This window comes from Centroberyx gerrardi, chromosome 4 (assembly GCF_048128805.1).
Source record: "Centroberyx gerrardi isolate f3 chromosome 4, fCenGer3.hap1.cur.20231027, whole genome shotgun sequence".
In the NCBI taxonomy this organism is placed as follows: domain Eukaryota; kingdom Metazoa; phylum Chordata; class Actinopteri; order Beryciformes; family Berycidae; genus Centroberyx; species Centroberyx gerrardi.
Window position 1 is genome coordinate 1,780,880 of NC_136000.1, and position 24,022 is coordinate 1,804,901.

General features: G+C 39.8%; 2 protein-coding genes across 2 annotated transcripts; both read left to right on the plus strand.

Moving 5' to 3' along the window:
• The first annotated feature begins 7,662 nt into the window (after window positions 1-7,662).
• On the plus strand, window positions 7,663-14,594 carry LOC139919287 (troponin I, fast skeletal muscle-like). The gene is made up of 7 exons (XM_071908981.2): window positions 7,663-7,783; window positions 8,676-8,708; window positions 8,852-8,888; window positions 11,906-12,034; window positions 12,973-13,062; window positions 14,127-14,300; window positions 14,396-14,594. Exons 2-7 carry the CDS (start codon window positions 8,701-8,703, stop codon window positions 14,471-14,473), a joined length of 516 nt encoding a protein of 171 aa, XP_071765082.1. The 5' UTR covers window positions 7,663-7,783; window positions 8,676-8,700; the 3' UTR covers window positions 14,474-14,594.
• A 3,960-nt stretch (window positions 14,595-18,554) lies between these two features.
• LOC139919288 (troponin I, fast skeletal muscle-like) lies at window positions 18,555-23,917 on the plus strand. The gene is made up of 7 exons (XM_071908982.2): window positions 18,555-18,669; window positions 19,737-19,765; window positions 20,205-20,244; window positions 20,628-20,756; window positions 21,375-21,464; window positions 22,621-22,794; window positions 23,800-23,917. Exons 2-7 carry the CDS (start codon window positions 19,758-19,760, stop codon window positions 23,875-23,877), a joined length of 519 nt encoding a protein of 172 aa, XP_071765083.2. The 5' UTR covers window positions 18,555-18,669; window positions 19,737-19,757; the 3' UTR covers window positions 23,878-23,917.
• Window positions 23,918-24,022: the final 105 nt, after the last annotated feature.

Sequence of the window (24,022 nt, forward strand, 5' to 3'; positions counted from 1 at the left end):
CAATGCAGCTTCACTTGTTTCAGGAGTTTTCTAGAACAGAGTGTCAGTCTATTGAAACCAGTCAGAATAAGGCAGATCACTGCACTGCTGTCAAGAAAATGACTCTTGATTCTACTAAATTCTTGAAACCAGTTGATTGGCATTGGAAACAAGTGAAATTATCAAACCCCACTGGTAGATTTCTTCACTTGTTTTAACACAATTACAATTTTAGAACTCAGTAAGACTAAATGACTTATGATGGAGATTTTTGCAATGTAGAGGAAGTGTGTATCAGATTTTCTGGTGTAAATCGAGGGGTTCAGTGTGTCTGTTGATTTAAGGACTACAGTTTGGCCCGTTTGTCACCTTAGTCAATATGTGTTGAGAGAATTTAAATCATCTCTGTGTCTCTGCTAGATAGCTCACTTTAGCATACAGCATGTTAAGTAATGGTAGGCGACTTGCATTTTCCAAAAAATAACTTGTAGCAGCTCTAAGGCTGATGGTTAGTTCATATTAATGATGCACCTAGGCTTGATTAGGTGATTGGTAAAATAGACATGAAATTTGACAAAAGGAAACACTTTCAATCCTGCGAGACTTCAAGTGTTAATGTTTTTTTGTTCACACAGGAAGTGAGTGAAGTTAGACAGAAACGTTTTTTACGCTGCTGCTTCATAAAGGTGAAGATTGTGATTCTATGAATCTACAGGCCACAGAATATACCAACTTTGGTTTATCTTCATATTTTGGATAATGCTAATCGCCTACAATTACTTAGCATACTGTATGCTAAAGTGTTAGCATGCACTGCAGACAGAGCGAGCTAACAGAGACACAGAGATGATTTTGGTGCCAACCCTCTCATCACATATTAGGTGAGGAGATCAATGGGTCAAACTCCCAAAAAGTCACAGTAATTCTTTAAATCTTTACAGCCTTAGCATTGAAGTCTTCGTAATGTTTTACAATTATTAGAAAACAGGACCGGCACTGTGCATCACCCAGTGAGTGGAAAGATTGGGCTGATTTTGAAAAATGTAGTGGTTATTGAGAGTTGAAATTTTTTAATAATTCATGCAATTAATCACTGAGTGAATTAGTGTTAAGCTGCATCTTTACAGCTGAACGCTCTTTGGATTTTCTTTGGTTAAGAGCCTGAGTTGGTTCAGGCTTTTTAAGGTGAATATCTGCTGTCTGTTCATCATTACAAACAGACAGCGTTCAACAAAGTCATTTTTTCAGTAGGACACATACAGGTGAGTTATTGCACCAAGTTTCATTATTTTTGGATTGTAAATTAATGCATTCTACAATCATTGAAAGTCTTTTTTCTTATTTTTCTCACAGATCCACTCACATGTGAACCAGCTGTTTGCTGCAGGGTGAGTTCACTGCTGTTGACTTCCTGCTCTCAGACAAACCGGTTCCTCTGCACACAGACCGGACCACACGTTTTAAACCCATCTTGCTTTTGACAGCCGGTAAAGTAAATAAGAAATAAAATCATCAGCGGTGTAAAGAGTACTAGATTGTCCTACTCAAGTAGAAGTATTGTTACTTTTCTGATTTTTTACTTAAGGAGAAGTAAAAGTACTGGTGTGAAAATCTACTTCGGTATCTCATTTAAGGGGGAGTCTTGATTATCGGCCTGTCAGACTGTATGAATTGGAGCCGTTCCGTTGTCATATTGTGCGATTGGTTGAACAACGAGGCTGCGTCCCCAACAGCGACCTGGGGAATTTAAAAATGGTGTCGGTGAAGCAGCAAGTCGTGGCGGTAATGACGGTGATGCGATGTTTTACCTGGAGAAACCCACAAAGAGGAGTTGGTGTTTGGATTTGTTTACATTTTATACAGCTGGTGTGCTACTATGCCGTCTTTCATACTGTGCTCTCATTGGTCGCTCACCAGAACAGTGTCATGGTGGCATCAGTCATACAACACGAATATCGGCCCAAATTTCTGACACTGCCAGAACTTTGTCGGACTGTTATATGGGAAAAAGAAAACAATATTTATTTTCTCTCAGTTGCCCATGTAATTTTGAAGTAATTCAATGAGGTTTTAAAAGGTTTCAAGGGCTCAAGGTTCATGAAACGCACTCAAAAGATACACACATTTTTGGTATATTTTCAAATTGCACATATTTTAAATTGTTTTTCTTTATCTCAGTCTTAATGTTTTTTCCTTTCGCTCCATGTTCTATTGCTGTAATTTTGCCGTAATCCATATACTGTATATATATATATATATATATATATATATATATATATATATTTTTTTTTTTTTTTTTTACATTTTTCATTCATACATTTCTATTTTTTTCATTCATACATTTCTATTTAATATGTTAAAATAATCAGTTGCATTATATATTTGCAATGTTATTTTCATCGTATCATATATAATAGTGGAAACTTAAGTAAGCAATAGAAAAACACCAAAACTGCAGTTACGTGTTTTTTTTTTTGGCGCCAGCAGCGATGCCGTTGTTTGAACCTTGACCTTCTGTCCTCTAATTCAGTTCCATTCAAATCCTAATTGGCCTGTAAGGGGAATTCAGTGTGCAGACAGGGTTTAAAATAAAAACACACTAACTCGTCATATTGTCGTACGCCACGCAAACAAACATCAGTCGATAAGAGTAGAGCGGGAGGTAATAGCTGCATACGGTGCAAAAAAGTGACTTATCAATACAAAATACAAAGTTTGACACAGGCACAAGAGCTACATCATTACATGCAAAATGATCTATTTGCATTCTATTTTAAAAATGAATCCCTGGTTGTTTTACGGCCTCGTCCGCAGCTCCCATATTTCTCACTGTCACATTTTTACACCAAAAAACACTGTTGTTTGACATTTCCTCCATGAGAAAATGTTCTTGATTCAGTTTTATCTGCTAAGCTGAATAAATTCTGTGAACATTTATAATTTGGCATACTAGTATAGCTTCTCCTGCATGGTGGTGTGACATCAATTCATGCCTGTGGACTTTAAAATACCTTTGATGTCACTCAAACTGCAACGCCATGTTCATGTCCTTATCTTTGCATGCCAGATAAGATTACATACGAACACGCATTTGCAGATTATGGGGACAGAGTTCGCTACAATTTCTGGGTTTATTTTTCTCATTCACACGCAGGTCTGGAAAGTTTGGAAAAGTATTAAAAACTTCTTTTATATGTTTGGAAATTGTTGAAAAATTCTGAAAAGTTTCTAGAAAAATTCTAAAAAAAATTCTTGACTGTCATTTAACAGATTGTAATATTAGTTGTAGTATAGAATAGTGTTCAGCCAAAGGGTGATATGGCCTAGCTGATAAATAAATAAATACTGAAATCTTAAAATCCAGTCAAGAAACTGTGGTTTGGAAAAAGTCTGGAATTTTAAAATGAAAAATGTGTAGGAGCCCTGTCCCTCTGTCGACCCAAACTGTAATATTTTAATGATTTTGAATACTTGAACATATTTGAAGCAATTCATCAATGTCAGTAGTAATAATCAGAAAGCATTTTCAGATTTTTATAATTTGAAAAAAGTGAAAAAACATATTCCTTACTATTGCGGTATTCAAAGTTCTTAAAATTGATTAATTTCATGTCTGCTGTGCAGACGTGTTTGCATGCGTGTCTCTTATCTGTCTCCCATTAAGAGTCACTTACTTCAGGTCACTGTGGCACCTGGACCTCTGCTAAGCATTCTGGATTTAATGTTAAATATCTTTGAATCAGTTACCCTAAAACAGGATTAATCATGTCTTATTATTGTGTGACAGAACTGTTTTATGTCAAAAGGCAAATTTGTTCATTTTACGTTTTACATGTTTAGCTGACGCTCTTATCCAACACATTAGAGTGTGTGAGCAGGCAGAAGCTCAAAGACGCTTCAACAGGACACACTGGCTGTCACAGGATCGAACCTGTGGCCTTTGAGTCACATTACAATCTCTGTAATCTCTGCACCCTGCTTCCAAAAAATACACTAAAATAAACTGTTGAATTCATTGGACTTTAGACCTATTGCTTGTGTTGTGTAATTTCCAGTTGGTTATGTACAATCATGTTTCAAGGGCAAAATATTAGAGTGGGCGGCATGATTAGTGATCACAGAGACTCTCCTGTTAAAAAGTCACAAGTTCAATTCCTGCAACAGCTGATGGGAATCCATCAGCCATGTGTACCAGGAAAGTGTTCTTGAGCAAATCTCTGAACCCCTCCACCTGTGAAGAGCAGGTACTGATGGAAGTCATTCTGGATAAGAGCGTAATCTAAAATACCTAAAAAGTAAATAGTGAATTAAAGAACAATATTTTAGACAGGAATCCTGCAGGCCTCCAAGGCTTTGTCTGATTGGTCTCCTTGGAATTAGAAATATTTCTGCTACAATAACATATACTATCATATAACACCTGTTTTCATGAGATATATTTTAATATTGTTTATTTTTTCATGTGTCTTAGTCATAAAATTAATTTTGAACCCAGCTGATATCCTTTCTTTCCAGCCAGACCAGACGTACTGCTAGCATGCTACAAACAGCCAAAAGCTAACAAGCCAGTATATCAACATGCTAGCAGATATCCCAGTAAACATGCTGCTAACAAACATAACAACCATGGCACTGGCAAAGTTAGTGTGCTACAAACAAAAGCTAACAAGCCAACACATCAACATGCTAATAGATTAATATACCAGCAAACATACAACTAATACACAGCCAGAGCAACCACTACCAGCAAAAGTCAGCTAGCATGCTACAAACAAAAGCTAACAAGGCAAAATATCCTCATGCTAGCTGCAAACATGCTACAAACAAACAGCTGGAGTAACCGTGCTACTAGCAAACAATATGTCAGCTAGCATACAAACAAACAAGATTGGTGAATGTTGGATGGGCCTAAACAGACATCATGGATATTAATCAAATACACGCAGCATTAATTTATTATCGCCTGTACATAGTGAGGAAAGGCAACACACTTCTCTTGCATTTCTGAATTCAAAACCGCAGCGCAGAACATTCCTGAGGCTCGACTTGGCCGCCGGGCGTCTTCGCTGACATCTGCCCGTCTCTTTACAGTATGATGAATCTGACCCCCCATATTCCTCCATAGCATAACACTGTTGCTGAGGGAGACACCAGAAACCTCCTGACACTCCTGTGTACGTTACACCCGGCATGAGTCAGACTCCATCATCTCTGGTGTCTGCACCTCAGACAGATCTGTCATCGCCATACTCCTGTTAGCATTCACGCTATAGCCTGATCTGGCCAGGCTCGTACCTTTGGTGAAGATGGAGTGGAAATCAATTATTGGAATATTTTGACATGATCTGCATCCACTTAATCCGCTTAATCCTCTACTTTGTATCAGCATAATGCAGAACCGTAGTCTGAGTTAATTTAGTCTAATCTGGAGGAAAATATAAAGCTGTTCTGTGGCCAAAGTTCGGCTTCGATTCATTTTCTATAAGCAGCGGGCAGGTTTGACTTCACTTTTAACTCCGCTTTCACTGAAACAACCGACTAATATAATTTATACTGATGTTTCATCATATATTTGTATCAAATACAGCATTCTGATCAGGTGAGTCTAGGTCTCAGGTGAATGCTTATGTAACTAATTATTGTAATAGATTTTGTTGGCAGCATTCAGTTTCAGTGATCAAAAATCAATACTGAGACTTGTAATATATCATATCTAATACTCAATACATTATTATGGAATATTCCAGTCATACAAATATTTGTCAATAAAAAGTGAATCAAACAATTTATTAATTTTACTTTTTACTATTCAGTATTTCATAAGAAAAAAGCAAATACTGGAGAAATATCTGAAAAAAATAGACCTGATAATAAATTTGTACAGTAGAAACATGTTTTTTTTTTCCTATCCCATAAATCATCTCACGACCCCCTTGAGGGTCCCGACCCCCAGGTTGAGAACCACTGCAATAAACAGATCCTTGACCCTAAAATGTGTTGGAAAAGCACCTAAAGTTGCCTGTGAAAGTATTTACACGTTTAGCACAACGCATTCCTGTGCACAGTCCAATTAGTAAGAATGTATTTCTGACCCGGTCACCCAGAGGCGGGTAACGCTACCCGATGGAAAATCTGTCTTGATAGGCCCACCTGAAATCATGCCCACAATTTTTATAGCCCGAGTGTTAATATGAGAGGCCTTCTGCCGCCGTCCTGCAGCCAAAGCTAAAGAAAGAGCTCGAAGCTTCTCAGATCCATGGCTTAGATCAGCAATCCAAGATGAAACGCTAACCAGGCCAGCAGTGATTAGATGATATTTATAGAAGAAAGAAATGCGAGCCTGTTAAACACTTTATTTGGAGCAATGGTTAAAAGCTATATCAAAGATTCACCTGTAGTTTCTCTCTTTTGAATCTATTTTCCCCGTCGCTCGCAGGACTCTGCCGCCGCGCGTTGTCGACCTTTCAGGTTCACCGTCGTGTTTGCTTTGGAATTAGTGAAATCCTGCATGAGCTGTTTTTTCTCCTGCATGCTGGTTTTGTTTTGAGTGACTTTTCCTGTTGGAGAGCAGATGTCTGTTGGGCCAGCGGAGTGAAACTGGCTGCTGTAAAATGATCAAATGTGATTTTTGGACAAATGTTATGAGAAGACGTACAGGATGGGGCGTCAGGCTGGCAGCTGCTGGTTCCTGGGACTTTGCTTGCATGGGAAGATGTTAGGAAAAGGTCTCTTGTCACCCGGCGGTGTCGTAGGATGTTTTTGTTCCTTGTATTTCTCGGCTGAGCTCAAACAGCAGCGTCTTGCATCTCTTTGAGATTTCAGCTGTATAACGGATCCTGTGTAAATATAGAAGAACGTAAAGTCTCGATAACCGGGCTCGGCGCTCGGTGCTCGTTCCCTCCGTGCCGAAAGCTGCCGGCTGCTTCAGAAGAGGCGTTTCCCTCGGCTAATTCCCTCTGGGAAAACTAGATTGGTTTTAGCAACCTTCTATAAGTGGAGGGCCGGCTGTGAGAAACTGCTGCGTCTTGCCTTTGCACTCAACAAAGCTATGTGTTCAATTGGTGACAAGACATTCGTGTTTTCAGCGTTTGGTCAATATGTGTAATTTAAGATAAGATTAAGATATGGAATATGTGATATATTACAAGTCCAGTAGACACCCGGATGTGTTGAAAATGACCCGGCTCCTTCAAGAGTGGGAAAGTAAGATGAAGAACTGTTGACTGAAATTACTGGCCAGAACTGCTGTTTATTTGCAGTTAACCTGTCCATTGCTTATCATAATTCAAAATGTTGGGCTCTTGACTGCAATAAGACATACTACAACCTGCAAAAAAACACCCATAATAAAGAGCTGATAGTCTGTTCTTTGGCTTCCTATACATCTATTTGTCTTGAATCAGAAATCCAGATTCTAACAGCAAAGAGACAGACATGAATCTGCTGTCCCCACACTTCGTCCCAAGCGAGTCTTCATCTGGTGGAGTATTCAGATTGCCTGATGGTTTTATACTGAATGTGAATCATCATCACTTTTTTAGCATCCAACTGGCACCATGAGTCATATAAAGAAACGCCACCAGGCTCCTCCTCGAAGATGGCCGGTTTATCCGTTGGCAGGGGATGATGATATTTCAGGCGCTTGCTGGCCCATTGGTCTGAGGATCCTTCATTTCCATAAACAGGAGCCCCACATCCAAATTTGACCCCCATATATACCCAGTGTGATTTCCTCTCCCTGCGACTTGCCAGTGTGTCCCGTCTCTCTCTCCAAGGCTCTGTCTCCTCATCTTTCTGTTCATAGGTGAGACTTCTTCACTTCTTCCTCTCTGCGTGCTCCGTGGGTGAAACTGGTAAAATGATATGTTGCTGTACGAAGTTAGAAGCGTTAAACTACATCTGTGCTTTTGGGGAAACCTTTGGTAAAGTGTTAAAGTGATGAAAGTCCTGACCTCCGGACTTGTTAGGAAGCAAAGAGAGAGAAATGTGATCCAGCAGGATGAAGGATCGGACTAATTCCTGGGTTTTAGAAATTGATGTTTGAGTTTGGGATATTTAAGGTTGGAAAATTCTGCTTTTTTTTTGCTTTTGGCTTTTGCTGAAGATTTTCATTTGTGCAAATTTGGGTGTGATTACTGTATGATCAATCTAATCATCATTGAAGTCATTTTTTTAAGTATATGACTCTTTTGGAAAGTTTAGAAATTGAAGTTTGAGTCATTTCTTTGGATTTTGTTTATTTTTTTTTTCATAATCAAATAGCCCAACTCTCTGCGCTCGGTGGCTCTGCAGCTTTGGTCTTCGGTTGTTCAAGAGCTTCATGATCAGAGAAAAGTCGACTAGATGTCATTGTTTTCGGAGCATAAAGAGTTTATTTGTGTAGCACCGAAGGTTTTGACTGCCAGCGCTTTGAAACCTGAACCGAAGAGTTAAGACTTGAATTCCTCTTGGAGGGAAAAATCCCGTCTGCGTCCGTGGAGCTTATTTGTTTGAGCACCTGTAAAGTTACTTATCACAGGCGTCAGCTGACATTTGACCCCTTCCTCCAAATTTAGCTCCGTCAGCACTCGGGCCTCATCAACTGTTTAATAGATCACATTTCATAGGACTGCCTGCATCGCTCTGATATTTAATCGCTCATTAAGCAGCACCAGATGTGTCCTCATGTCCTGTTTCTCCTCTCTGACTCCAAACAGGTTGTGAAGCGAACAAACAGCCAAGATGTCTGAGTAAGTGTCGCTGCTTCTTCTTCTTCTTCACTGAAACGGTTTTAGATTTAAAGTAGAGCGTCTACTGTAGGTTCATGTAGTTAATTTGTCATTCTGCGCTTCCTGTTGAGATGCTAACGATGTGTCTGCTCCTCTCCTTCAAGTAAAAAGATGTCATCGAGCCGCAGGCATCATCTAAAGGTACGACCTCGCATGTGAAATCAGTTTCAGTCGTCGTTTGTCTTTTGTCTTTTTGTCTGGACTCACCACAGCTTCAGTTCATCATAATAATAATAATAATAAACTGTATTTATAGAGCACTTTTCTTAACACATGTTACAAAGTGCTTTACAGGAATAAAACAAATGACTAAAAATGGAATGAGAATAAAAAGAAATATAACACATAGTGAGGGGGGAGAGGTGATGCATATGAAGTTATTTCTGTATTGTACATCACTTTTATGTTGATCTATGCAGATAAAAGCATAAAAAAGGGGGAAAAAAGACATGTAGCACATCAGGTTTGAAACTGCTGATAGGAAATATTTTGTGCCAGTATTCAGCATCTTTAAATTTGACATTTTTCATGATATAAAACGTGTGTTTCTTGTCCGGGTGGAAAAGCCTCTGAAACAGCATTTAGATCATTATGGGACACTAAAACTCTCCACTGACACTGCAGGTTTTCCATTATATCTTTTTAGGGTCAATATCAGCTTGAAATATCGGCAAACCAATATATCAGTCAATATATCGGTCTGATCCTGGCAGCATACAGACTGCACAAAAACTGTAATGTCTGCTGCTGAATTAGTGTGTATTTTGTTGAAAATGTGCATGTTTGTATGTTCATGTGTGTTTACATGTGTGTGATAAATAATATGAAGGGTTGCAACTTTTTCTATTAAAAGAAAAGTTAGCTTGAGAAACTCCAGTCTATCAAATGCAGTTATTGTATTTTATTTTTTTCTGTCATGTCTTCATAATCTGGTCTCTTCTTCATAATCTAGCTTTCTAATGGGCATCACTACTAGTGTTCTTAAGATTTATAACAGTGTATTTTACATTAAATTTAGCTGACATTCTTATCCTGAGCAACTTCCAATGACTTGCTTTCCATTGCGACTTGATTTACTAACTTTGCCTGTTAAATCCAGTAAGGCTTCAGACTGATCCGTTACTGTCAGTCTGCATCACAAGCATCAGCTCAGCCGACAGTCTGAGAAACTTTAACTCTTTAAACTGAGGAGAGAGAGAGAGAGAGGCAGGTGAAGTGAGTCTGAGGCTGTTCAGCTTCCCAGCAGCTCTGAGCTGACATCTGCTGGAGGAGAAATATATATATATAACAGAAATATAAACGCAACACTTTTGGTTTTGCTCCCATTTTTCATGAGTTGAAATACAAGATCTAAGACTTTTTCTATGCACACAAAAGGCTTATTTCTCTCAAATTTTGTTCACAAATTTGTTTAAATTTTAGAGTGGCCTTTTATTGTGAGCAGCCCAAGGCACACCTGTGCAATAATCATGCTGTTTAATCAGCATCTTGATATGCCACACCTGTCAGGTGGATTTGAGAGAAATAAGCCTTTTGTGTGCATAGAAAAAGTCTTAGATCTTTTATTTCAACTCATGAAAAATGGGAGCAAAAACAAAAGTGTTGCGTTTATATTTTTGTTCAGTATAGATGTGCAGCCGAGGCCTTCATGGAAAACATTTACAAGCCTGTCTGTCCTTCAGTAGAGCTCATCCCTCCTCCAACACTGTAACTGTCAACATATTCCAGTTCCACATGTTGGATTTTCACCAAAAGTTAATAATTTCTTCCATGCCACATTACAAACGTGTTACACATTTCAGTCTAAAATAAGAACCAGGTGCCGTCACTGACTACTAATACTAACTAATGTATTTTATGCTTTCAGTTATATTTAGATAAATACTCAATTCCCTGCACCGATAGACAGTGGTGGACATGACATTTGTCTCCTGTTGGCCGAATAATAAATAATAATAATACACTTTATTTCTATAGCACTTTTGCTACTCAAAGTGTTTAACAATTAAAAGAACAAAAACAAACACACATAGTGACATGAGGAAAGTTGCAAAAAGCAGCAAAACAAACGTACGTTTAAATGACGGCCAAGTAATTTGAATGGAAACGAAACAACAAAACAATGAACATAAAACGAGATATTAATTGAATGCAAGTCTATAAAAGTGAGTTTTCAATTGGCTTTTAAAAGAAGAATTACAGAATTAGATGAAAGTGTTTCTACAGCAAATTGTGAAAAAAGTGTGCTTTTTCGACACATGGTAGCTTTCATGTGATATTCCCACCTGTGAATTGTCTGTATGTGACATTAAGTTTTCACATGTGCAACAGATATTGTCATGTGTAATGGCAGATGAAAATGGGAAAAAAAATGTTCACATGGAAAAAAGAAATTCACCTAAGAGTTGAAATATTAACATCTGTAAAATCTGTAAGAATACAACGTGAAAAAACTCAAAACGTGTCCAAAATAAAAAAAAAATTTGCAACACCTATTTCTAAGCGAAAGACTGACTGACATGAAAAAAATAATAGAGAATATAACTTTCTATTGTCTTGTCCTCACTGGTTGCGACGGTGTTCAGCTCTGTCTCTATTTTAACGACGTTTGGCTGCAGTACACCCGCCTCCAAAGTGCTGCCATTGGCCGACAGAACCATGTGCTCACTTCCTCCTCAGGGTTTACCACAGTACGCTACAGAAAGATCACTGAATGTATGCATTGATCATTGATGGGGAAAGGTAGGCGACCCCTTGAGTGTGTGGTTGCACTGACCCCAGGTCAGATAATTAGCTTAGATAATCACTTTTAACAATGCTCAGTGTCCGCAATGACAACATAGTATAGGATATAAACTCTGTCCACAATAACAGCTAAACATCTGCATTATTATGAACAATATTATTAACAATAGAATTAGCAAAGATACTCCAACTACTCAGGAAAACGTGCAAAAATGTTGAACCAAAAAAAAAAAAAAAAGGTCACACTTTGGACCTCCGAGATGTAAAAACAGACCCAGTTTGGATAGTTTACGGTGCGACGTCATAGCCAGGTCGCTCACGTCATGTAAGGGTTATTATCACATTCCTTATCATTTATTTTTACAGTTCTATTTTTTTGCGACATGTCTCCTCTGACTCCCCTCTCCCTGCAGAGTGTGATGCTCTCCATCGCAGCCGGCTGGCTGGAGAACGAGAAGAAGGAGCTTGTGGAGTCCAAGAAGACCTACATGGCTCAGACCTGTCCCGCCCCCAGCACCAGCGGAGACCAGGCCGCCCTGATGGTGAGACCCGTCCCGGCTGAGGGCTTCCCTAGTGAGACCTGCAGCGGCTGGTCTTTAATCAGGATCCACATTAACTCAGAAACCGCTAGTCTTCCTGACAGCAGAGAGACAGACAGGACAGAGAGACAGACAGGTCAGAGAGACAGACAGGACAGAGAGACAGACAGGTCAGAGAGACAGACAGGATAGAGAGGCAGACAGGTCAGAGAGGCAGACAGGACAGAGAGACAGACAGGTCAGAGAGACAGACAGGACAGAGAGACAGACAGGACAGAGAGACAGACAGGACAGAGAGACAGACAGGACAGAGAGACAGACAGGACAGAGAGACAGACGATACAGAGAGTCGGACAAGACAGAGAGACAGACAGGTCAGAGAGACAGACAGGTCAGAGAGACAGACAGGACAGAGAGACAGACAGGACAGAGAGACAGACGATACAGAGAGACAGACAGGACAGAGAGACAGACGATACAGAGAGTCGGACAAGACAGAGAGACAGAGAGACAGACAGGACAGAGAGGCAGACAGGTCAGAGAGACAGACAGAGAGACAGACAGGTCAGACAGACAGGACAGAGAGACAGACAGGTCAGAGAGACAGACAGGACAACACAACACAGTCTCAGAACTCTGAACCTCAGCTGACAGAATCCAGTTCAGATCAGGTTCCTCCAGTAAAGGATTCTGGTCCAGCAGCAGGAACTGGACTGGACATTTCCACCTGGTCACATGTAAAGGTTAGCTAACTCTTCAGCTCAGTCTGGTTCAGGTTAGCTTCAGGTTTTGCTCACGGTACAATAAATGAAAAAACTTGTTGTCATGAGTTGGGAGTTTCATTATTATTATCAGCTTTAAACATCAAAGTGTCTTATTCTAAATACATCAGTGATGGATAATGAGCCGTTAGTGAACATCATGTCTGTCTGTTCCTACAGGAAACCTGCAAAAAGCTGCATGCCCTCATTGACAAAATTGATGAGGACCGGTATGACATCGAGGCCAAAGTGGGCAAAGCTGATAAAGAGGTACAGTGCATCCTTGTTTCATTTAACATCAATAAATCATTAACACAATTTTGAGACAGTATAATTACCGTAAATAAACCAGAGCATCAGCGGTCACCCAGTCAGCCTCTACCTGCCTCTACTCTGCATCCTCCTTGTTTCTCCACCTGGTGGATCTGGAGGGAAATCTGCTGGATCGCTTTACGGCACAAAACAGGAAGAGGTTCTTCTTCTGTTCTTCCGGAGCAAACGGAGCTAAAGCTGAAAGAGTTTCTGGCAGCAGATGGTGGAAGGAGGGAAAGGAAGATGGAGAAATCACTTCCAACATGTTCATCCTCTTCAGGGAGGGGGGGGCAGGAAGCAACGGGGCTGATGGGAAATGTAGTCTTAATGTGGAGAAACACTAGAACTAACAATACTACTGGAGTGAGACAGAGGAGACCAATCGTCTCCAACATGATCTCAAGTGTTTACAGTAATTATATCAACGTAGCATTGTTAATTTGATAATGATATATTTAAGTTTAACAACTTCCCTCAACCAATAGAGGGCAGTCGTCATGCGTATTTATAACGTAATCTGTAGAATCCAACAACTTTGCACTAAAATGTCAAGATTTGTACCTGAATTCATCGACAAATACCCAAACACATCGGTTTCCAGCTGAAAAAAGTGTTTTTGTGGTTTAGTTACTCTTTACAGTTTTCTATTCTATTCCAGTGGTTCTCAACCTGGGGTTTGGGACCCCCCAGGGGCTCGCGAGATCATTTTGGGGGGGGTCGTGAGATGATTTATGGGATAGGAAAAAAGTATATTTCAACTAAACTAATTTATTATCATGTCTATTTTTCTCTTAATTTTTTTGTGAAATACTGAATAGTTTTCGGCCTCTCTGCCTCCTGTGGTAATGAATCAAATGAAACGACCCGAAAAGGGAAAATAATTCTTCGGTTGAGCTCTGACCGGCTGTGACCGGGCGCCGCGAGTCGACATGGCTTCGTTTTAAGGGCTGAGAAACGCTGTTCTCTTCCACACGTTGACCCGAGCCGCTGCGACACCGCTGACATGACTTCATTATCCTCAGATCGATGACCTGAAGATCAAAGTGGTGGACCTGGCCGGCGTGAAGAAGCCCGCTCTGAAGAAAGTGCGTATGTCCGCTGACGCCATGCTCAAAGCTCTGCTGGGCTCCAAGCACACGGTCAACATGGACCTGAGGGCCAACCTGAAGCAAGTGAAGAAGGAGGTGAAAGAGGAGGTGAGTGGTCCGCAGCAGGGAACAGACAGGTGCGGTGTTGGGTCTGCCGACAGACGGACAGACAGAGAGCTGACGGTTGTTGTTTGTGTCTGCAGCCTGCAGAGGCGGTCGGCGACTGGCGTAAGAACATTGAAGACAAGGCTGACAGGAAGAAGATGTTTGAGACTTCCTAAAGATTTTAACTCTTGAACTTGCTCCGGGCTCTTAGCACTTTTTATGGAATTGCTGCAAAAAGATTTTACACTTTTCATTGAATTGAAATGCATTTTGTTTCATTAAATCTTAAATAAGTTTGAGCTTGGTCTTTCATTGTACATTTGTACAGCGGGGGCTGGGAAGTGGAAGTGGCCCCTAGAGGACGCCGTTAGCTTATCTATCGCTGTCGGGTGAAAACCTTTTCTCTGCTGAATGTTAACTTCTCAGCAACATAAACAGCCTGGTAAAACACAAAAAATACATAATTTACATAAAGTAAAATGACATTAAAAAAGAAAGAAAGAAAGATAAAAATAGCTAAATGAGGATAATAATAAAAAAATTGAAATATTAACAAACCTATGATTTACCGCTTTCCAGCACAGGAATGACTCAATGCCCATTTGACTTATCAATCGCCTTCTTGGATGGACCGTGGATTTATTTTTCTGAGGTTTTGAAACGTTTCATAAACCTGACAGAGCGGCATGTCGTCCTTCAAATGAAGTTAAAACATGAAAATCACCAAAATCAGAGTTAAAGGTTTTCACCAGACAGAGACTCGTCCGTCTGGTTTTCACTCTGCAGTGTTGCTTCTCTGCTGATGTTCACTTTTGACAACTTCCTGCTATTAGAGCTTTTCTAATAAATCTGTTTTCTTTCATACATTTGCTCTCATGAGATATTTTGTCCTTGGCTCGGTGGCGAGCGCACGCCTTGTAAATATGAGTCTGAACGGTCTGAACAAGTCCTGAAAAATCTTTTCAAAAAAATCCCAGAAATTCACAAGATCTACATTCAGCATCAGCTTTTTCGGTTCTTTTTTGGCATCTTGTGAAAAGTTAAAGCAAAACTCGGCCTCAAAACAGAATTCACATTTTATTTCTATGAACAAAGAGAGTTAATCGACATATTTGTCAAAGTTCAAGTTTTAAAGAACTCTTTATTGGGCCGCTTTATTAATAATTAATATTAGACTGACCTGATGGAGTCATAGGATGTTTTGTTTGGGCCTTTACACTGAAATTAACGCTTTAATTAAAATGCAAACCGGAAAGTACCTAAATCCTTGAAAAATCCCTCTAGGTTTCATCACAGTGTTTCACCTTCAACTTCCTAAAAAGTGAATCCGGACGATGCGACAGATTAGAGTTTGAGTGTGTTGTTTTTATCTTTGGGAGAGACTTGTTGATGCATATTAATCTAAACTAATCTGTTAAAGATGAATAAGAATAACCTGAATTCTGTTTCAGGATGGATTTCTGCTTTAACGAGGTTATGACTTCACATCCTGAGTTTGTAGCCGCTAATACCAGCAGCTGTCAAAAGTGAATAATAATAATAATAATAGTATAGGAAGAAGAGCAAATGGCAGATAAATGGATCAGTGAAAGCTCCGGTCAAATTCAAGACAAAAGAAATATTGTTCTGTTGGAAAGCTGCTGGGACTGTGTGGAGAAGCTGAACACTCGTTATTTTAGAGCTTTAGATTTATATTTAAGAGCTAATACTGTTTATTTGTTGTGTAGAGACTCGAGCAGTTCTTTAAAACCAACTCAAATACTTAAAACTCAGAAAACAAGGTAGAAGAATCCACCTATTAGGGTTCCAATATTGTAACAATAACTTTTTAATAACTTTATTTATGTAGCACTTTACTAAAAAGGGTTTACAAAGTGCTTTACAGAGCAGCATCAAATCAAACAAGACGATGCAGCGGTAATGAAACAATAGTAAATAGAAGCAATGACAACCGTAAGAACAGTAAAAAGAAACTACATAAAATAAAATCAAGTAACATACCTTTGTACCTTTAGGCACCTGAACCTGTAAAGGAACAATTACACACCAAAGAACAAATTTGTATATACTTTAATTCTTTGGTATAAAAATAAACCCTTCAAAAAGGAACAGAAATGTCCCTTCAGGGCTTCCATCCAGGACTACTGCTGCACCTTTCAGAATCAGAATCAGAATCAGATTTATTGGCCAAGTATGTACACATACAAGAAATTTGACTCCGGTTTTTCGTTGCTCTCAATATACTTACACAGAATAGATATACAGCTAAAAACAAGGACAACAAGATGAACAGAGGTAAACCTAAACATTTAACATTTAACTACTACGTACAAATATCCTTTGGTGCAGAAGTGGACCAGTACTGAACCAGTTTCTGACAGTGAAACAGCAACAGGAATACTGCAGCGTTAGGTTTCAGCAGACAGTAGAGAGCAGATCTGAGTCAGGGAGCTGGACAGGAAGCTGGACCGACCACAGGGCGTCAGCAGAGGACTTCACTTCCAGATCCTCCTCTCTCTGATCCCAGATCTCACTGCCTTCTTACTGCAGAGTGTTATCAATATCATTCATTTAATCTCAGTCAGATTAGCAGTGAATGGAGTTTATTACAATCATCTGATGATTCCTGACCAAGCAGGCCATGTGAAATAAATAATATATAAATAAACGACCTATTTCTCCACTACACCGGCCCTGTGACCAGTTAAAAACGCTTAAAAACGACCAGTTAAAAAAAAAATTTTTTACTACAAGGTATCAACCTTGTTCCTCCACTGATATAAACTTTATTATTTCTAAACGGACCTTATTGATCAGAACTGGACTCCAGTTAGTCGTGCAGAAGGTGAGAATTATTACTTTTATTTTGCAATTTTCTGTTTTTGCAATTACTTGAAGACTGTGTGAAACTGTTCTGACTGAATGTTTCATGTACAGAAATTAGAATAGAATAGGATTTCTTAAGAAATGCCTTTAAATTCAGTCAGGAGACTTTTGGGGCATAAAGGCAAAGCTGTTGTTCTGTTTACTGTCGTTTCTAGCTTCTGTTTCTTTTGTGCTTTCAGTTGTTTCCTGAGCGTCTCTGGATCCAACATGCAGCTCGGGGTTTTAACACAACAACATCACAACAGCAGAGGAGGTTCGTTCTTAAAGGTCACACATTATAGGAATTCAAGTTTATCTCCATTTATATCCATATATGATCAAAGATGTTTAATGCAGACATTGTTAATATTTGATTTTGTTTGTGTGGTTAAATTTAAAGTCTTTTTTCCACACGGTTTGGGTAGACACTGGTAAAATTAAGATTTCCTCCATGACCAGTAGGTAATGGGAGTCGGGTCAACACGCACACTGCTCTGCTATTGGTTGAGACAGAAATTTGGCCGTGAAGACCTTAAGTCTTCACATTCATTCAGTTTAACTGATTAAATTCAACTTTGAACTAAACTACATTTATCTGCATCATGAAGAACTTTATTCTGATGATGATGATGATGATGATGATGATGATGATGATGATAATACTTTATTGTCAGATCCAGTCTGAAATTTTTCTTGCATCACAGCAGCTCCATTTGCAACATCATAGAAAAGACAAAAATTAAGACAAGACACAAAGATACATACATTCAACATATCATTACAATCACAAAAGACAGTATTCAAGGCCCTTCAACGTACATTTGATCTGGAATTAAGCTCTATATTTAATTTTAGGATTGACTGGTGTACAAAAGAGTGCTTCAGTCTAACCCTGTTAAATCGTGGAACCCTATATCTCTGATTTGATGGTAACAGTTTGTATTCACTGTTCAGGACGTGGTTGGGGTCAGAGACGATGTTGTTGGCCAGCCTTAATATGTTATTATGGTAGGCTGATTCATAGAGTTTCTCAAGTGATTGGCCTACGATCTTTGAGCAGATTTTTATTTGGTGGAGCAGTTTTGATCCTGAGACAGAGGAGAGTTGAAAACAGAATAGTATTGAACCTTTAATGTCTTTCTTCTGGTCTCCTGTCACCGCTTTTCAGTTTTGTTTAAGCGGTTTGTATCCAGTGTCTTGTGTGAATAACCGTTGTTTGGTCGTGTGTTTATGTCCGGTCTGACCATCTGTCCGTCCTCTCAGTGTCCAGCTGGTCCCGGTGACCTCGTCCTCCCAGCAGATTTACGATGCGACCGGGCGATGGATGAAGGTATTTCAGGAGCTCACCGGCCAATTGGTGTGAGAGTTCTTCACGACCATAAAGAGGAACCTGCAAACCTGGTCCAATCCCATATATACCAGGCGGATTGCAGCTGCCGGCCTGAGACTTCCCAGTGTGTCCAGACCTTCACCAAGTCTCTGCTGCCTTCATCATCGTCTCCTATAGGTGAGAAACTCTCTTCTTCTTCTACTTTCTGCGTTCTGCATGGAAAGGAAAGGTGATGCTGTTTATTGGTGAAAAATCAAATCAGAACAAGTGAAGGATTACATTTTCTGTATATATGCAGATAATAATCATATATTGACAGATTTAATAACAGGGACTCTCAAAGTACTTGGGTGTTAGTAACACTGAACTTTTGGAAGATGACAAAAAATTGCACAACAGAAATATCCAGTTCAGGAAAATAACTGGGTTCCCTGTTCATGGAAAACTCAAAATTAAAAACTCAAAAAGTCCTAGGATTTAAAAAAAAAAAAGCATTTTCCAGTCCTGGAAAATAATACAGAACCAAAAGTTTTCAGTCCTGCAGGTGTTTCCTGTCAGGTTTGGCTGCTGGTAGATCTGGTTATCTTTGATGGAATAATAACTCCAATAACAGATGATCAGATTACAGAAGCTACAGGTGAGAGCTGAGGCCAAAACCAGACCTGGATATTCAAACCAGTTAGACAAGAACAAATTAAATCATTTGAACAAATATCAGTCTTCAAACTGAGCTGTATGACATGGAGCAGTCCTGGAAAAGTCCTGGAATTTGATTGGTAAAAGTGTAGGAAATTATCACACGCTATATTCACAGATTTAATGACGGCCGTGTTGAGATGAGAGCAGTTAGTCATCAGAAATATTCACACGTGAAAATATTGCATCTAAATCTGAGAAGCCTTTTAAAATATTTGTTGTTAAGGTTTGGTAACTAAAAGCTGCAGCTGGAACGACGACAACAGAACAAAGAAATACAGAACAACTTTAAATGTTCTCCAACTGTTTTGTCAGCAGATTCACAGAAGCAAACAGATTGCTTTCAGTCTCTCCTCTCTCTCAACTTTGAGCTGTCTAATAAAGGCGGAAACTCCTGTGACTCAGAGGTCAAAGGTCTGATCCCGATGCGTCCTGTCTGAGTCTCCATGAGCCAGAAACTAGACCCCAACCATAAACTGTAGATAAGAGCTGGATTTCAGTTCTGAATTTAAATGCCTAAATTAAAAGGTTGTCTGTTCAATTTTCAGTTTGAGTCTGAAGCTGCCAAGATGTCTGAGTAAGTACACATTTATTTTGTTTGATGCTGCCAGTTATAGAATGATGAATATAGACTGTTTTTCACTTTCCTTTTTTAACCAATTATACCAAGAACCAAAGAACAGTTAGCATATCACAGTAATACAAACGTACATTCCCACCACAGAAATCTAGAAAAACTTTGAGGCAGTTCATTCTCTTCATTGAGAAAATTTGTTCTGCAGCTTAAAAACACTCTTACAGCAGAAAACAGTTATTAAAACATTCAACACACAATCATAAAGAGATGACAGTGTTTAACAGTCAATTAACATTTGAAACTGTTAAAATTTTACTTTTGTGTTTCCTGTGAATACTGAGGCAAAACAAGCTAACTGTATATGAATGATGGACTCTCTCACGGTGAGAAAATTTCCAAGAAATCCTCAAATCATTATATGTTTTTTTTGTTATTAAAGGGGAAAGAAGATGACATCGAGCCGCAGGCATCATCTGAAGGTAAAGACATCGTACAACATGACAAACTGAGTCTAAAGGATTTGATATTCTGTAAAACACTGCTGCTGGGTAAAAAACATGGAAGGAAGAAACATGAAAGAAGGAAGCTCCTAAAACTCACAAGGTCATACCTTGACCTTGGAAAGTTTCAGTCAAAATAGGAAAGAGAAAAACAACAAAATTGTAGTTATATGTTTTGGTTTTTTTTTACTCAACAACAACAAGAAATAGATAATTGGCTTCTAGCTGTCAGAGGGTCTTAACATTGTGTAACACTGAACACAATTATATTGCTGTTTGCCTCTTGTTCATTGCTCTGTGATGAAATAACATCATATTGTTCAAGTCAAATAAAACTGATTATTGATGTGTTTGTCCTGCAGAGTTTGATCCTGCAGATCGCTGCCACCTGGCTGGAGCAGGAAGCGACCGAAACCGCCGCCGCCAAGGAAGCTCACCTGGCAGAGAACTGTCCCGCCCCCAACCTGAGCGGAGACCAGGCATCACTAGTGGTAAAACCTGAGAAAACCTCACTCTGACTCTATAGAGGCGGCCATGTTGGAGGTCCTCATCTGTTGGTCAACGGTGGCTGAGAACAGCTGATTGTGTTTCTAAACTTACAACTTGTCTGTCTCAACAGAACTGAGTAGACATGGCTAATGATCACATTTCCTCACTCATATGTGATTTAGTGTTTAGATAATGCCAGCTGGTTAGCTAGCTAACCATCGTATCTGATCAGCTGGATCTCTACAGACTGAAACCCACAACCCTAACCCCCATTTTTAAACCCTAACCCTAACCTGACACTATTTCTAACATTAAACCCAGCCTTAAAATTAACCCTAGTCCAGAGACTGAATATCTATAAACTACTTTTCACACAATTATGAATATCACTTGAAACACAGTAGACCTTTTAGTGACTTGACAGGAAGTTGAATATCAGCATCGGACTATCCAAATAAAGTGACCGGATGCAACTAATAATCGTGATTAATAATTGTTATGACAATATCGGGCAAAAAAGTCCGGATTATCATTTCAGCCTTGGTTTTGGTTGGTAGATGAATTCTTCATGTGAAAAGCAGAAGTCAGTTCATGTGAGAAACGTTTATTTCTGTCAACAGGACATTTGCAAGAAGCTGTCCCAGGCCATCGATAAGATCGATGAGGACAGGTACGACGCCGAGGCCAAGGTGAACAAGTCTGACAAGGAGGTAGAGTCATTTTTTATTCTGAATTATAGATTGTATTCTGTGAATAGTATGTGGTGAATAGTATGTGGTCTTGTGTATCTCAGGCACTAACACTGCCGGGGTTAGAGGTTTGATTCTGTCTCGGACCCAGAACTAGTATAAACTTATTTTTCATCAATTTAAAGAAATATACTTCTTGAAAAACACCCATTTTTTCGTTACAATAAATGACTTCAATCTGGAGTTATGGTCACCCCCCTCTACACAGTCAGGATAGTGGGCCGTTCCACTTTTAGTACGATTTGGCCACTTGACTTTAAGCTCATTTTCCTTGCCACTGCGTCAGTAGCTGAGAGAGAAGTTAAAAAAATAAAATAAGCAAAGCTACCCAAGTTTATATATAGAAAGGATGGATTTAAAAGTGAGAGAGTTGGGATTCAGGGAACCCATGCTCGCCTTTTGTCTAGGGCCCCCAAATTACTAAGGGGGCTTTCACACCGGCCCTTTAGTCCAAATCCGGGTACGGCTCGTGTCGGATGTTGGTGATGTGAAGGAACCGCACCGAGTTCAGCTGTAGGAGGTTCTGAGTCCGGCTCCAAGAGAACTGTGGTCCGGTTCATCAGTGAGAAAGCTGTCCGGACTCATTATTCAGGAAATAAGCAAGCGCATGCTCTTCTGCTGCGACCTGATGGAAGATAGATCTGTAAGACTGTCCAGCAGGCCGATACCTCCTGCCTGTCTGCTCAGAAACCTGCAGCATGAAGCAGGTGAGGCTGTCAGTGACTGCAAATCAACTAAATCATTGCAAAGAACATGAGGCGCACGTTGTTCTCCAATTTTAGCATTTTCACCGATAAAGTGCATCAGACGGACTCACATTGATGATGAACATTTTACCAAACGTACCGCGGTTCGACATTATTCTAACAGTGTGAAACCAGAGCAGCGATGCCGGGCGGCTTGGGAACAATCGAACTTGGGTTTGGACTCAAGCACGCACCAAGAACCATACTTGGTACCAAACAAACCAACCAAAATGTATATGATCATGATGCTGGAAGGCACTTTGGGTAGAAGTATCTGAAGTTTCACAACATGCTAGCTGCTGTGTTTCGTGCACGCCGGGTCTTCAGCCCTCTCTCTCTCTCTCTCTCTCTCTCTCTCTCTCTCTCTGCAGATCGCGGAGCTGAAGCTCAAAGTGGTGGAGCTGGCCGGAGTGAAGAAGCCCGCTCTGAAGAAGGTCCGCATGTCCGCCGACACCATGCTGCAGGCTCTGCTGGGCGGAAAACACAAGGTCACCATGGACCTGAGGTCCAACCTGAAGCAAGTGAAGAAGGAGGTCAAAGAGGAGGTGAGGAACTTTCACACAGGAACATGAATGTTTTAGGCATCTGGCTGACAGTCGTATCCGTACGAGGTCGGGCTTGTGGACACTTGGAAAGCAATGAAGTCGACAGTAGAATCAGCTTCAGTTCCTACATCAGCAACATTACACAGTGAGAAAAAACGTCCATCTTAACATTTAGTCTCATATTCAACCTTCAGATCTTATTTTTCTTAAACCAAGAGAAACATTCTGCAGTGAGGAGAGATAACTCCACTTGTTTCCAATGCAGCTTCACTTGTTTCAGGAGTTTTCTAGAACAGAGTGTCAGTCTGTTGAAACCAGTCAGAATAAGGCAGATCACTGCACTGCTGTCAAGAAAATGACTCTTGATTCTACTAAATTCTTGAAACAAGTTGATTTGCATTGAAAACAAGGGAAATTATCAAAACCCACTGGCAGATTTCTTCACTTGCTTTAAGAAAATTACGATTTTATAACTCAATAATAGACTAAATAACTTGTTAAGATGGAGATTTCTGCAGTGCAGGCAACCGACAGTGAAGAGGTCAAAGGTCAGAGGTCACAGGGAGCTGAAAATAGATGGAACAAAATATTCCTGTGACCCTAGAATGATCATGGATGATGGAGAAGAGCTAGGGAGCTACCCACACAACAAACAGTTATAGATGTTGATCAGGACCTGTAGGGAAGAGGATTAGGACCACGAAAAAAAAATTGAGTTCTGAGAATAATCTCAGAATTCAAATGAGAATTCTGACTTCAGACTTTAAAGTCAGAATTCTGAGAAAAAAAGTCAGAATAAAGTGAGAATTCTGCGTTTAAATTCTGACTTTAAACTCCTTTATTCGGAGAATTCTGAGGTTGATCTCAGAACTCAAACACATTTTTCACATGTGGCCCTAATCCTCTTCTGTAGACCTGAATATCTTCCTGATATCTGAAACATTGTGAGTGTCGAAAGTGTTTTTCTGTCTGAACTCCTGATTAAACGAAGCGTCTGTCCCGCAGGGTAACGAAGCGGTCGGCGACTGGCGTAAGAACATTGAAGACAAAGCTGACAGGAAGAAGATGTTCGAGACTTCCTAAAGACTTTCAAATTATTCTCCCTGTTTCCGTTTTCTCTGGACTGCCGCCTCTGTCTTCCGAATTGCATTTTACCTTTTTCATGGAATTGGAATAAGCTGTTGTGCCATTAAATCTTTTGAATAAGGCGATGCTGCGATGCTGCGGT